The sequence below is a fragment of the Globicephala melas genome, chromosome 11 (assembly GCF_963455315.2).
Source record: "Globicephala melas chromosome 11, mGloMel1.2, whole genome shotgun sequence".
NCBI classification, from domain to species: Eukaryota; Metazoa; Chordata; class Mammalia; order Artiodactyla; family Delphinidae; genus Globicephala; species Globicephala melas.
The window spans coordinates 78,912,812-78,927,469 of record NC_083324.2 but is presented as its reverse complement, the minus strand read 5'-3'; the positions used below and the strand labels follow the sequence as shown (position 1 = coordinate 78,927,469).

The following is a 14,658-nucleotide window of genomic DNA, read 5'->3' as shown; positions in this document are numbered from 1 at the left end:
CTAAATTATAATAGTTCAGTGACGAATGAGGGAGTCAAGAAAATCTTCATGGAGGAGATGCTTCACGGGATGGAACATGAGGCATAGTTCATACTTCACTGAGAGCTGTGAGCCACAGGTGTAGGAGCTGGCGGGTGTGGAGCATCTATCAGGGACACGGAGCTTTCAATATCAGAGAAATATCTACTTGTGGACACATGTGAGAATAAAGAATATTCCAGATATTGGCAGAGAGAAAGGAAATCTACACCCTGAAGGCTATGAAAATTATTTAAACTGGAACATGGAAACAATTTGTGACTAGTTCCATGATCATGTCTAAGACGTTTAATTAACTGTATCTGGTTGTAATTTAACATAAAATTGGGTATGAGAAACAATCTTTAAAATATTCTTTAATGTTTTTGATTAATCAGGCTTTATTTCTCAAAATAATATTACTTTAAAGTTTAATATGAGCCAAGCAGATTTCCCGTTGTTTCAGACTCTTTTTGACAAAGAATGAACATTGCAGCCTGGAAAGCATTTTATATGATTACATAGAAAACCCTAAGAAAGTTATTAAAATGTCGATAATGTGTGAATTTAACGAGGGCAATATACAACAAAACAAGAGATGAATTTAACCAAAATATGTTTGCTCTCTCTACAGTGAAAACTATAAAGCTCTGATGAGAGAGATTAATGAAATCTCAAATATATGGAGAGATAGTATATGGCTGGTTGTGGAAGAATTGATATTGTTGAAACACCAGTTCTCCTCAACATAATCCTGATCAATGTTCCCAACAGGTTTGCTTTGTAGAAATAAACAATTCTAAAACTTATAATATGCAGGGTAAAAAAAAAAAGTGGTAAAGGCAAGAGGAAACATTCTACAGCAAAGATACCTAAATTATATACAAATATGAAAAGTTGTTCAACCTCCTCAGTACTAATCAGAGGATTGCAAACCAAAAACACACTGGAAAAATAATAAAAATGTCAAAACATATCAGTTGTAAGCAAGGATGTGGAACAGTGTTTCTGCCAGTATACAGCTGATGGGAGTATAAATTGATGCAGTCATTTTGGAAGTCAAAATTACATAGTAACATTGAAAATATGTACATGCTGCATTATGCCTTAAATATACACCTAGAAAAACTGTTGAGAGCTCATAACAACTTTATTCATAAGAGCAAAACATTGAAAACAACTTAAGTATCTGTTAACCATTGAATGGTTAAATAACTTTATATATCTTCATATAAATTATAGCTACATTCACAAACATAACTAAGTTTTTTAGGGCTATTGAAAGTGACCTTCACCTGGATTTTCGGAGTGCTGCATATTCGGCATTGGCTCCCTCCTGCTGGCCACTGTGTAGGGCGTTACAGTCACTCTCGCACGGTAACCAATCACTTTCTGATAGTGTTCCGTGCTGACGGTCCTCTTAAGCAGCACAGTAATCATAATTCCCTTATGGACGTGACCACCCCCTGGAAGAACTCAGCAGTCCCACAATCCTCACTTCTTGCCTAAATAAGATCAACTTAGCTGAAATTAATTCCTGGTACATGATGACTGGCGTGTAGTTGACATAATCAGAAGACATAAAAGCAGGAAACCACCAAGGAGGAGCATGTCCACGTGGGGAGAACACTGTCTGCAGCTGCTCACATGGTCAGATTTTTTTCTCTGGTCTGGAAACCATTCAGAGATTTTTATCATAAAGAAACATTTACATCAGCGGAGGAGAAGAGTGAGGGAAAATCCAGGAACCGTTGGTGAAATTAGGCAGCTCTCCACGATAAGCCCTATGTTTGGCTCCATGGTCCAGTGACGTTATTTCTTCTGGGAACCAGTTCCAGCTTCTGCCTTCAGTTGTAGCTTCTGCTGCTCCAATTACCGATACCTGCAAAGCCCAGGCCAAAAGTCCCTTATTCTAGGGCTTCTCTGCTTGTCCTCTCCTCCCTCATGATTACTTTTAACAGCTTCATTGCACTGTTGTGTGTCTGTACTTTATTCGTTCAACCTGTCACTTGAAATGGACATCTGAGCTGTTTCCAGTCTTTTCCTACTGCACATAATTTTGCAGTAACTAGACTCATATGCCCCTTGGGCAATTTTTCTTGGGGAGCAATAAGACTGGCAGGACCGAGGAGAAATAAATCTAAACAGAGAAGAGGAATGGCAAAAAAATTTTGTCAGGAAAGTACCAAAGTCCCCTCCAACCCTTGCCTGCACCCTAGCACATCAGAGCCAATCTGAGAGACAAACTTTATAGGCTTATGGACCCTGACCTCCTGCACCAAACTTGCTCCAACTTTCCAGAGCCATCACCTTGAAGCATGCTGAACATATAGGCAGATTGTCAAGGGTGAGAGATGCCTCCAGAACAGGAATATAATCCAAAGAACCTGCTTCTCTCTCAGGGCAACTCACAATAATATATCAGATCCTTCACAAAAGAAAAAAATATGTATATCTCTAGGGCTCCTACCTTTTCTCCAGGGTCTTCTGTGTTGTGTACTGGACCTCTGGTGAGACCCATCCTTGTGATTTCAGATTTGGGGTCTGAACAGGCTGAGTGGGTATGGGGGCCATTGGCAGCCCTATCACCTCCCCTCCACCCTTATCTCACTGCCCAGCACCACACAGCCATCCCTACTTGAAACTTTACCCTTATACCTTCTCCAGGTGGGAGCCAGCATAAAGCAGAAATTGATTCTTTGTGCAGGGTAAGTGCCTGATCGTCACTCCTGGCTTTCCCTCTTGGTCTCCAGACATGCCCACAAGGCTCTGCATAAGCAAGTATGGGTCTCTAGCTGCTGACCATTATCAGCAGTTGCTCTGCTGTCTCGTCCAGGGCCAAACAGCCCATGCTGCAGCTGAATATGTTGAGTTATTTCCCCACATGTGACATCAGTTTCACAGAAGCCTGACAGGAAGTCCACCCAATTGCAACAGGAGTGCCACTGAAACCAGCCTGATGAGGGGACACGTGGGAACAGTGTCATCCAGTGCCTGGTTGTTTAATGATGCCCAGTGAGTACACTGGTGCATGATCCAGGTGTGACATGGTGCAAGCAATATGAATGGAACATACCTCCACCATTCATGTGGGGTCACCATCAGGGACACATCCTAAGTGTCATAAAAGCTCCTACCCAAGCCTAGGTTTTCCAGATCATGGACTTTACATGCCTAAAGGTTTAATGATGGTAACTCTTACCTCACTTTTTCACAGGAGACTTCCTGTTCACTGTATGTCCCATCCCTTTCCCCAGAATCCCAGGGATATCTGCAGAGTCCAGGTGAGCAACAATCCATGTGAGGGATGGAGGACCCTTTGCCCACACCTTCCTTTGGGGGCTCTAGAGAGCTTTTTAAGGAAAGTCCCAGCTTTGTACTAGGGAGGAGGCTACAGCGGTGGTACATCTCCCCGGCATTGAGCATCAAGACGATCCCAGACAGGGTAATGCCAGAGGAAGGGGTGCTCTCCTGTGCTGTGAGTGCTTTCAGAGTAGACAGAAACATGTTTCCTGCAATCCACATATACTGAAAACCTAAATTATCCATGCAGGTAGGAGCAAAGCAATTCACAAAGAGAAATGGTAGAATTTCTTGATTCCCAAAGCAGCGTTGATAGACAGCAAGAGTGACGCCATGCAAAAAAAATTTATGAGTCTAAAGATGGAAATAGCATCTTAAGGATATTCAAGTACCGATTCCAAAAGTATTACTAAAAAAAAAATTTTAGTGTTTTCACGTGATGTACATTGGGACAAATCAGAAGAAATACAAATATTAAATGTCATATGGAAGTTAAACCCACTGGTTATTAGACTTAATCATGAACATATAGGGAAACTACCTGCCTCAAACTTTCTGCCACTTTGATAAATCACAAAGTGGTGGCGATAAGGAGACTTGTTTGGGGCTATGGTCCTACTACAGGAAAATGGGGGAAGAGTGATCAAGGCAAGATGGGACATTAGTAACCCCTTTATCTGTGTAAATGTAGAAGCAGACACTTCTTAGAGGGGGATCTCTAATAACACTGAGGATGTCTCATATACACATATTTGTGCAAAAACTAAATAAAACGAAAACGGTCCATGTATGAAGGCCCAGGGAATCTTCTTAGGTTTAATCAAATACTCAGGCTTACTTAGCTCTCAGATTCACTCAGAAGGAGAGCAGACAGAATCAAAGCATTTCAAGGGAGCAGCATCTGATCATTCTCTTCAGTGGGAGAAGTTCTTGAAACAGTCCATAATGCAGACCAGGTGCTGGTCTCTGCCCACCTCGTCCCTAAGTGACAGCTCAGGTGCAAGATGAATTTATACCTGTGAAAGTAGCAGCTACCCTGTGGTAGAATCCTCATCACTTTGGAGTCAACGCCTTTTGCATCAAGTTCATGTGCATAGCTTCCAGACCCCTGGTAAGTGCATGCCCAATTACAAGGGTCACTGCATTCAGAGATGCCCAAGCTATGTATGGGTTCCCACACTTGTTATAATTCATCAGATATTCCTCCTAGCCAAATACAACTTACCAAGCAAAAGCCATTTTTACAATAGATAATTTTGTCTAGAAAGTTAGCTGACATTCTTCCTTTCTTAGGTTTCCTAAAAAGAGCTAGAGATTTAGTCTAAGATTAAATTTGTCCTGGAGAAATAGAAAGGGTATTAAACTTTTACCCACAAGAATGAAAGTGACTTACAGTTACTTGTTTTCTTTATCAAGCATCATTTTATTTTTCAAATTACTTAAAAGAAACACATTCCATGTTTTGTTTGTGTGCTTATCCAAAAAAAAAGCATTGTGATGCTTACTGTAAAAAGATTTTAAAGGTTTTTAAATTGTAAACCATTTAAGCAACCTAATTAGATCAAACACATCTGGGAATTTCTGAGTATGTACACGAGGAAAATATTAGTTAAAGCATCCTGACTTTTAAAATCTTGGATTATTCACTAGCTTTCTGAACGCTCAATGTCAAAAAAACTGATATGAAGAATTAAATACTATTGACCACAAGAGGGAAGCCTAGTCCCGCTTTCACTACTCTTTAGGAAAAAAAAAAAAAAAAAACCTCAAAGGAAAGCCATGTTTATTAAGAACCTTTAAAATATTCACCAATAAACACAGTTTACAAGACAAAACAACTGTCATCCCCACCTGAGGCTGCATTTGTGATGGGAGTGGTTTTAGTGTTTTGAATGGACTCGTTCTTGGACTCCACATATTACTGGCTATAGAGTTAGAGACGTGATTTACAAAACTACCTTCCCACTTCCTAAGTGAGGTATTGACCAAAGGTCTAGACTTCTGTAAATCTTGGTTTCCTCAGAATAAATTGGAAATATAATGGTAGAAAATATAATGGTAATATTTAAGATGATATTTACTATTTTATTAGTAATATTTTAATTGGTAAGGGAGAAAGACCGCACCAAAAAAAAAGACTTTCAGTAAAACCAGTGACAGTTCTCTGGCCGATTTCTCACCTTTCTTTCTACCATAAAACTTCAAAGTTCAAAAGTAACCTTATATCAAAAATAGGTAATTCTCTCTCATCACAGTTACATAAAAACTTTGATTTTGCTAAAGCATTTTACGGCATTGGTCATTTCTCATGTATTATCCTATCTAAGTCTTGAAATGCCCTGTGTGTTAGATGACATTCATCCACTCATGTTCTCCCGTGTTCTACTGTGATCATCTAACAAACTTCCCTCTTACACTGTACGCTTGACCTGTGCTATGTCAATGCGAACGAGAGCCACCTTCTCATCATGACCTCTATTTTTTGAAAATTTCTTTCATTTGTCATAACATTCAGACTTGAAACCTAACTACAAGGTACTTTTTGATCATTTTCTACCACCTTCCTTATCCTAATCCACCCAGTAAGCAGTCCTAGGGATTCATTCCTCACGTTTAACTTTGCCACGGGGTGGCAAAGATGATAGATGGAGCTGGAAATGGCTCTGAAAATAATTTGCCAAAACGTGGAAGGAACAGAAAGTTGAAGGAGTGAATCAGCCATTGTCCAGGCGCAAGGAGGCAGCTGGTGAAGGCAGCCACTCTCAGGCTTCACTGGTGATTTTTCGAATGAAACTTTTCCTTCACAGTCTCTCAACTACCAAGTTCAGCCTATTAGAAGAGACAAGAAAATTGGGAATTATAAAACAATCTGAATCTAGATGCTCAAATCATAACAATGGGGCCTGTGGAAATATTCTGAGATGTGGATTTGAAGTTTCCAACCCCTCTCCCCACGTGTGTGTGTGTGTGTGTCTGCAATTCCTTATTTACAAAAGCTACACAAAGAAAAGTGATTTCGCACCCCTAAGAGCCTGTACAAACTCAGGCCTTTGAAACATCAGATTTCAAGTGGAGGTAAAGAAAAAAATGAATCAAACTCTCAAACTCTCATCCTCCCAGGGTAGAGATGAGCCCAAACACCACGGACCCCTTTATTCACACAGGACATCTTAGGAAGGTCCATTAACCCATCATCCCAGCACATTTGTTGATGTCATCAGTTGGCAGTTTTCAGTCTGACACAGGTTTTTTTCAGCAGATTAGCCTTTGCCCCCTCTCAGGATGGAGAGGAGACATGATAGAGAACAAGGAGAGTTTTTTACATGGGGACTTGGGGAGGAAATGCCTAGATCAATATCCTCAAAGATCCTCTGGTAGGAAGTCCTCAGCAGGAGAAATACCATGAAGACTCTGAGTGCTAGAGGGAAAAGGAGGGAAAGGCAGATAAGGAAGGGGCTGGAGGCTCTCAGAGCTCAAACCACACAAACACGAAGCAAAGAGGTCCCAGACTTGACCTGGGTCCAAGGAGAAAGCGATCTCATTTCCAAGCCCTCGCCTTTTACTCCAAAATAACATTTTCTCTGGTTCTAAGTTTGGACTGTGGGGAGAACCTGAGTGAACTATGGGGGAAATAGAGATACAGAGCTAGAGGTAGAGAGATATATTTGCATTTAGTAGTTTTTTTTTTAATTCCTATTTGCTTCTATGGTCTTGTCTGTATAGTAGGGAATAAAACCAAGAATATTACATTTCCCAGGCTCTCCCTACCCCCGGTTTCTGAATGTGGTCTACATTCTGCCAGTGAAACTTAAGAGTGTGAGATTCGGGAAGCAGAGACAGGCTGAAGGTTTCTCAGGTCGTGGATACAAGGGTTCACAGACAGGGATCTTGTGTTGGCAGCATCCTTGTGTTCCCAAGACATTCCTTCCCCCTGAGCTCTAAAGGAGCCATGATGTCAGCAGTGGCTCCTACAGGTCCCTCCCTCTCAAAGTTAGGGGTCTGTACTGACTTGTGCTCCTCCAGGCTTCCAAAAGTTTGGAGGTGTAATTCCCTATAATAGAGTAGAATTGTAATAAATAATCCCATTTAGGGTGTCCTCAGGGATTTCTACTTCTTGAATGAACTCTGACTAGTACAGAGGCTCCTCGCCTTTTAACGTTACCGAGACAACCTCATTCAGGTGCCCTCAGAAATTCCCTCAAACACACAGGAAGTTAGGGGTCAGGAGGAAACAGGGAACCATGATTAATGTCCAAATAGAAACTTCTTTCTCATCACAGAGAAAGGGAACTCAAAGTCTATTCTAAAGACTCCCCAGTTTAGTAATCTCATGAGGAGAACCAATCAGTGTTTTAGGACTAAACGACATCATAAGTTGCTGAGCAACATCTTGGGTTGAAGGTGCTATTACAACATGTAGAACACAGAGACATATATAGTCTCTGAGTTTACTGTACATATATTGAGCATCTCGTAAGAACAAGGCATTATGGCAGCCAGCAAAGGGCAAGCACAGAAAAATTATATTGGTTAGGTGTGATTAGAGGAGGTTAGGATAGAGGAGATGACAAACCTAAATTATAGGATCAGACTCTCAGCAGAGACTGATACTGTAAGTCTCCTCTGGCCCATTCCAGTGCCTCCAGGACACACAGTCCTCAACAATTTTAGGGCAGAACTGTGTGTGCGTCCTCCCAGGCACCCAGAAGTTAGGATCAGAGGATGTTCAAAGCCCTTAGATACCTGCTTCCCTGGTGGCGCAGTGGTTGAGAGTCCGCCTGCTGATGCAGGGGACACGGGTTTGTGCCCCGGTCCGGGAAGATCCCACATGCCGCGAAGCGGCTGGGCCTGTGAGCCGTGGTTGCTGGGCCTGCGCGTCCGGAGCCTGCGCTCCGCAATGGGAGAGACCACAACAGTGAGAGGCCAGCATAACGCAAAAAACAAACAAACAAAAAAAAAAAAGCCCTTAGATACAATCCAAAAATCAGCCATGTGTAGAGTCTTGGCTCTTCTGAACTGGGAGGGGAGTAGTAGGGCAGGATGAGACCTCAGCAGTGTAGAAAACACTGTGGAAAACCCACTCTAAGTATATGTGTCATGACTGATCTTCAAGAGTAAACTCACCATCTCATGAGCCGCCGCACTGCCAGGTCTCTCCTCCTTGGAAGTATTTGGATTCCAGCCCTTTCTAGGGTTGGTTTAACACTTTCCTTTCTGTTTTGCTATATTTTCAAAAAATGAGGGTCAGTCAACATGTGCTAACTTTCAGTATTCTCAACAGTGAACATCAAGATAAATTCTTTGAATCAGAACTTTCATCATGAGGAAGTAATGGTAAAGCCCTCCTACTGGTTGTTATCTCTAGTCTTCCAGGTAAAATAAGCTCTGCCCCATTTACTCTCTTTATTCATCTCTCTGATTCTTCAGGAAAGGTATGTGCCCAAAAGTCTTTTCCAATCTCAGGACACATTTAAGGTAATGGGAGTTAGGAATAGGTTTCCGCCTTTCCGGTCTACTATCTCCAGTAACCACTACCTACGTTCCAAGGTGTAGCTTTCCATACATCTCCAGCTTTGGGAGTGTTGGAACTCAGAGTTTCTCTTCTGATGTTCTCCTGAACTGTCAGGGATCCCAAACTCTTGGGTAGAGTTGGCCACCTTGGAGTCTAGGACACTGGAGGGAGCCTGAAGCAGTAACAGGCGCCTTAAGGGCAGCTCTATCACCCAACACTGCCAAGATTCAGGCATTCCTCATAGCCTGACCATTTACCTTCCTTTTAGATGAACTACTGTCCCTTAAATAAATTCCCCGGCTGTCACAGCACAGAGACATGATCTGCCACTAACTCTTATCTTAGGATATTTCCATTGATTCTATTCTCACTAATGTGCTTCAGGCAGATCCATTCCTGGCACTTGGATTGGGATGGAAGAGTCTCTGAGTGATTGCCCATCATTCTTGAAAACTCGATTCTTTTGTTCTTTTTGTTTGGTTGTGAGTTTGTTTGATTGATTAAGAAGTTCTTTTTCATCTAATGAACAAAGCATCACCTTTCCTGGACCCTTTGCAAAAGTCCATCCCTTAGCAACAGCAGTGTCATATCAAATGATTTTTCTGATTGGCTGCAGCTCAACTGATTTTAAATTTTAGTCAGTCAGGCTCTGAAACCCTACGTTCTCTTTACTTGTATTCCAGTCTGTTGTGACCCACCTTGAGCTCTACTGACCCTCATCGAGACACCTAAAAAGAAAATGGCCATAATTGGAGTCCCAATACCAGGATTTTTCATCACTGTCCTGATAAGCCTTCAGGAATCATGGGCTATCACAGGTAAGTGCTGAAAGAATCAAAAGTAGGGATAAATAAGTTCTGAGAGCATCGGAGAAGTGAACTGTGGACATTTGAAAGACAATCTTTGGAGTGAAAAAGAAGAGTGACAGGTATTTTCTCGGTCTAACTCTAATGTTATAATAAATTGTAGTTAGAAGAGTTCTCTGCTCACCAGCAATTGAAGTAAAATTTAGATTAGAGAAGCAAAACTCAATTGTATACTGATTAATACTATTGACTTCGATATAAGCCAAACTTTCAGGGAAATATTTTCTGACAGGCATTAACAAGATACCTTTCTGCTCTTTAACTTTTCATTCCTGGAAAATTAGTAAAAATTAAAAACCTCATGTAATTTCATGAGGATTAAATCAGAAAAAAGTATGAGATTTCTTGGCACCTGTTCTTAACTATTTTTGCCACGGTAGCTATCTTTTGGTCTGTCAATTCTGTCAGTCTATTTGGAGCATAGACATTATACTAAAGATCACTAGAAAGGAAAATCACCAAAAAGCAACCATTCACCCAAGGGAGGGGGAAGGGCAGCCATGCTGATATGAATTGCATTTAATTTACTGTCTCTTGGGACGGTGATAACCCCAGTTACAGTGGATCTTAAAAGGATCTTTGGTTGCTGTAACTTAGTAATATTCTTAAGAGAGTAGAAAAATTGAGTAAGGAAGTGAAGTGTCTGATATTACTCTCTACCATCTCCAGAGCAAATAGTGTGCCGTTGTGAAGGTGTATTGTGAAAAAACATTCTTCGCCCAGAGTGACCCCCAAAGAAGGTGGCAGGTAGACTGGAAATAAGTAAAGTAATAACCTAGCTCCAAGACCCATGATGACAGTGTAGGTTTCTATTGCCCAGAAAGAGCCACATACAAGGATGCCTTCCAGGAAAGATAGCTTCCCTTGGAGCTAAAAGAGGAAGTTACAATGTGTGTGTGTGTGTGTGTGTGTGTGTGTGTGTGTGTGTAGCTGCAAATGCTAAATAAATCCCTAGGTTTATCAATATACAGTCAGATTTTAAAACCCCCCGCTCATTTACATGCACCACAGAGGCAGCATACTCTTCAATTGTAGCTTTCTTATTTCAAGTCCATTATTCCCTTGGTGTAGATTATTCTCACTATCAACCATAATAGAATATGTCCCTCAATGACAGTCTCAATCTAAAGATCTTTAAGGTGCAAGGGAATGTTGGTGAGGTCAATCCAAATATAGTACTTCTCTCAGAGGGATGCAGGGTGTGGGTGTGGATACAGGAAAGTGAGTGCTCCACAATGCTACAAGGTCTCAAACTTAATTATTTGGGTACCACAATCTCCAGTCATATAGTCCATGGGTCTGGCCCTTAAACATAAAGCAGTTTCTGATGCTAAAGTACTTGTTGTAATCCCGATGATATACTAAGAAATTACTTAAAACTAGTCTCATTTCATCTTAAAAACAAACCCAACATGGAAGCAAAACCATAGTAGAATATAATGGGAAAACTACATATAAATAGATAAAGTAATCTACTCAAGATCACTAGGTAGCTGAATGAGAATTCGAGATTTAATTTGATTCCAGATTTCAAACCCAACCTTTTAAACATTGTTTCTCTCTTCTTAGAGTTATGGTGCTCTGAGACATGCCCTGGGATTCTGGCTTAAATTATTTAATTCCTAGGTCAAGAGAGTGAGAGAACATTTCTCTCTTAGGGGCTACTGCTGAAATTCTAAAGAGGGAATCATTTCTCAGGCAGTAACATAGAGACAAACAAAAGCTTCATGAGACTCTAGTTTTTCAGCCCTCATTTCCTCAATCCACACTCTCTACATTGAACCTTTGCTTGTCCACTCCCAGCTCTGTTGTACACGAATGTCCTTCACCCAGGCCTCATCTTCCCACTCATCCCTACTCTCCATCACTCCTCCTTTCCACTTGGCCCTCTCTTTCCACTACCCCTGCCCACATGTGTGTGTCTCACATCCTGGATTCTTCTTCAACTCTCTCTCCTGGTTCCCACCCTAATTCCCTTTCTTGTCTTTTCAGAGGATCACGTGATCATCCAGGCTGAGTTCTCTCTGTCCCCTTATCAATCAAACGAGTTTATGTTTGACTTTGATGGTGATGAGATTTTCCACGTGGATATGGAAAAGAAGGAGACAGTGTGGCGGCTTAAAGAATTTGGAAATTTTGCCAGTTTTCAGGCTCAGGGTGCATTGGCCAATATGGCTGTGGGAAGAGCCAACCTGGACATCTTGATAAAGCGCTCCAACCACACCCCAAACACCAATGGTAACTCTCTCTGCTGCACTCCTAGGCTTGGGAATTGTAGCTTTAAATAGATACTTCAGCTCTTTGTGTTATGTTACTGTGACTGCCTTTCCCTCCCAGGGACCTGTTCTTGCCATATGCAAGCTCCAAATTCTCATGCCACCAGCCCAAGAACTTTATAAGTTTGTTTCTTTCTTGATGTGCTCACATCTCGTCTCTAGCATCTACAGTCTCTCATAAAGTCATTGCCCTGAATCCATGCCGGGGGAGCCAGGAATGAGGTCCTTGGGTATCTTACACCTCAATGTTGGTTCCCGTTAATGGGGGAGGGTATCAGAGCTGGGTATCTGAGACCATGACACAGATTCTCAGGGCACAATTTCAATTGCTTTTTCAGCCTTGGTGGGAGGGAGAAGGGCAGGGTTAAGCAGGGAAGGCTAACTTCTGTCACCTGTCCCCCAGTACCTCCAGAAGTGACTGTGCTCTCAAACACCCCTGTGGAACTGGGAGAGCCCAACGTCCTCATCTGTTTCATCAACAAGTTTTCTCCACCAGTGATCAATGTTACGTGGCTTCAAAATGGCAAACCTGTCACCACAGGAGTGTCAGAGACAGTCTTCCTGCCCAGGAATGACCACCTTTTCCGCAAGTTTCACTACCTCCCCTTCGTGCCCTCAGCCGAGGATGTCTATGACTGCAAGGTGGAGCACTGGGGTTTGGAGGAGCCTCTTCTCAAGCACTGGGGTAAGAACCATCCTTCAATCTCCTGTATTTTATGGTTTTCTCCTGTGATGCATGTGTCTGGCCCTTTGGGGCCACAAGTCCCCTAACTGTTTCATAACAGCTGCTCCAATTCCTGTTCCTGGTCTCCCATTGCTCAGCTTTCCCCACTTGTAATCTGTAATTCCCTTAATACGTCATCCTGTCTTCCTCTTATTTAGTTGATGAAAAAATATTCTTTTGACTAAGTACCCTATATTTGGTCCTAAGTGCTGCTCCCTACCACATGCATTACTTCTGTACTCTGATTTATTTTTCCCCAGAGTATGAAGCTCCAACCCCCCTCACAGAGACCACAGAGAACGCCGTGTGTGCCCTGGGCCTGGTTGTGGCTCTGGTGGGCATCATTGTTGGGACGATCTTCATCATCAAGGGTGTGCGCAAAGGCAACACTGTTGAACACCGAGGGCCTCTGTGAGGCACCTGCAGGTGGGTTTGATGTGGTCAGAGGAAGACATATATGGAATGATCCAGAGGAAGGAAACAGAGTGAGGGAAAGGACATGTGATGCCTTTAAGGGAAAACAAGTGCAAAAGTCATGGCCCTTGATTTATCTTTGCTGGACAAAATCAGACATTGCCGTCATCTGATATTCCAAAGCCTCACAGTCCTATGTCCCTTTCCATACATGTGCCCCTAAAACCACACCTCCTGTCTTAGAACTTATCTCCAGTGCCTAAAATAATTGTTTCACATTAGAATACTGAGTCCTGTGATCTGGGAAAGTCAACTTCAAGATTAAGACTCTTCCTGGCTTATATTTCCTGAGCAGGATATCTGTTCTGAAGCATTTCCAGAGCTTCACTCTTTGGGGTTTAGGGTAGATTCATTGTGTGAAGTGGAAATCTCTTGGAGGCCAAAGCCTGTTTTTGCCCCTCCATTCTGAAAAATAGTGTCAGAAGGTCTAAGAGAAAGTAAAGCATGGTCTGCTCATTCATGCTTACTTGGAAGGTTTGAAAGGTTGTATATACAAGAGGTCACACAAATACTGAGAGACTGTTCCAAAGTCAAAGGATTAAAGGTGAAGAGGAAGGAATCTAAAGGTGAGAGCTCAAAATATTCATCTTAAACTCTATAGTAACTGTGTGTGTCCTGCTACAGGTAATGGACTTTGTTAAAGAGAAGATCGGTGAAGATATTTCTGCTTTAATAGCTTTACAAACCCGGCAGTACTCCGATTTTTCACCTCGGTGACAGCAACCATCCTTCAGCACTTCCCAACCCTTTAGCTACTCTAAGAGTAAAGACGCCTTCTACAATCTCCAAATTCTAATGTCTAGTTATTTCCTGTCTATTGCTCCTTCTTGTATTGGCTTTCCCTCCATTTTCCACTGTTTTTTTATTATCACCATGTAATGCCTTTAGAATAGAGCCCATAGGATCCTTTCTCTGCTATGGAACCTTTTGAATGTTCTATGGGCTATCTCTTGTAAACTTATTATTTTGAGTTTCTTCTGACTGCAATTGTGATTTTTCTGAATACAATAAACTTTGAGTCGGTCTTCAGTGGAGTTTTTGGTATCTGAGCCAATTCTTCATGGTGGCTGGGGAGTATATGTGATCCTTTCATCCTGAAATGTCTGAATGTTAAATGTATCTTATAGGCTCTGTAGTTAATCAGAGATAGCCTGGTTCATTAGGACTCAAGTCCATTCCGAGGATCTTCCAGCAATCCAGTTGCTGTGGTCTGGTCCTCATATAGAAAACCCTAGAGTAGGGTTTATTTGTTGAGAGATGACTTAGCAACAGGTTCATAATCTGGTTTGGATTCTTCAGCCTCCAAATCAATGAGATATCTGGATCTTCAGGAGAGTGAATCTTAAATCCTAAGGAAGACTTCTGATAATGGATGAGACAGATGGTGGGGAACAGATGGTGGTGGAGCAGTAAGCAGAATAGAGGAGCGTTCATATACATAACAGGATATCCAAATCAACACCACGCATTTTAGACTTAAGGAGG

General features: G+C 41.9%; 1 protein-coding gene across 1 annotated transcript; it reads left to right on the top strand.

Moving 5' to 3' along the window:
* Positions 1-9,509: 9,509 nt before the first annotated feature.
* Positions 9,510-14,162, top strand: LOC115860589 (HLA class II histocompatibility antigen, DR alpha chain). Its single transcript, XM_030870446.3, has 5 exons — positions 9,510-9,651; positions 11,692-11,937; positions 12,379-12,660; positions 12,960-13,125; positions 13,798-14,162. Exons 1-4 carry the CDS (start codon positions 9,573-9,575, stop codon positions 13,112-13,114), a joined length of 762 nt encoding a protein of 253 aa, XP_030726306.1. The 5' UTR covers positions 9,510-9,572; the 3' UTR covers positions 13,115-13,125; positions 13,798-14,162.
* Positions 14,163-14,658: the final 496 nt, after the last annotated feature.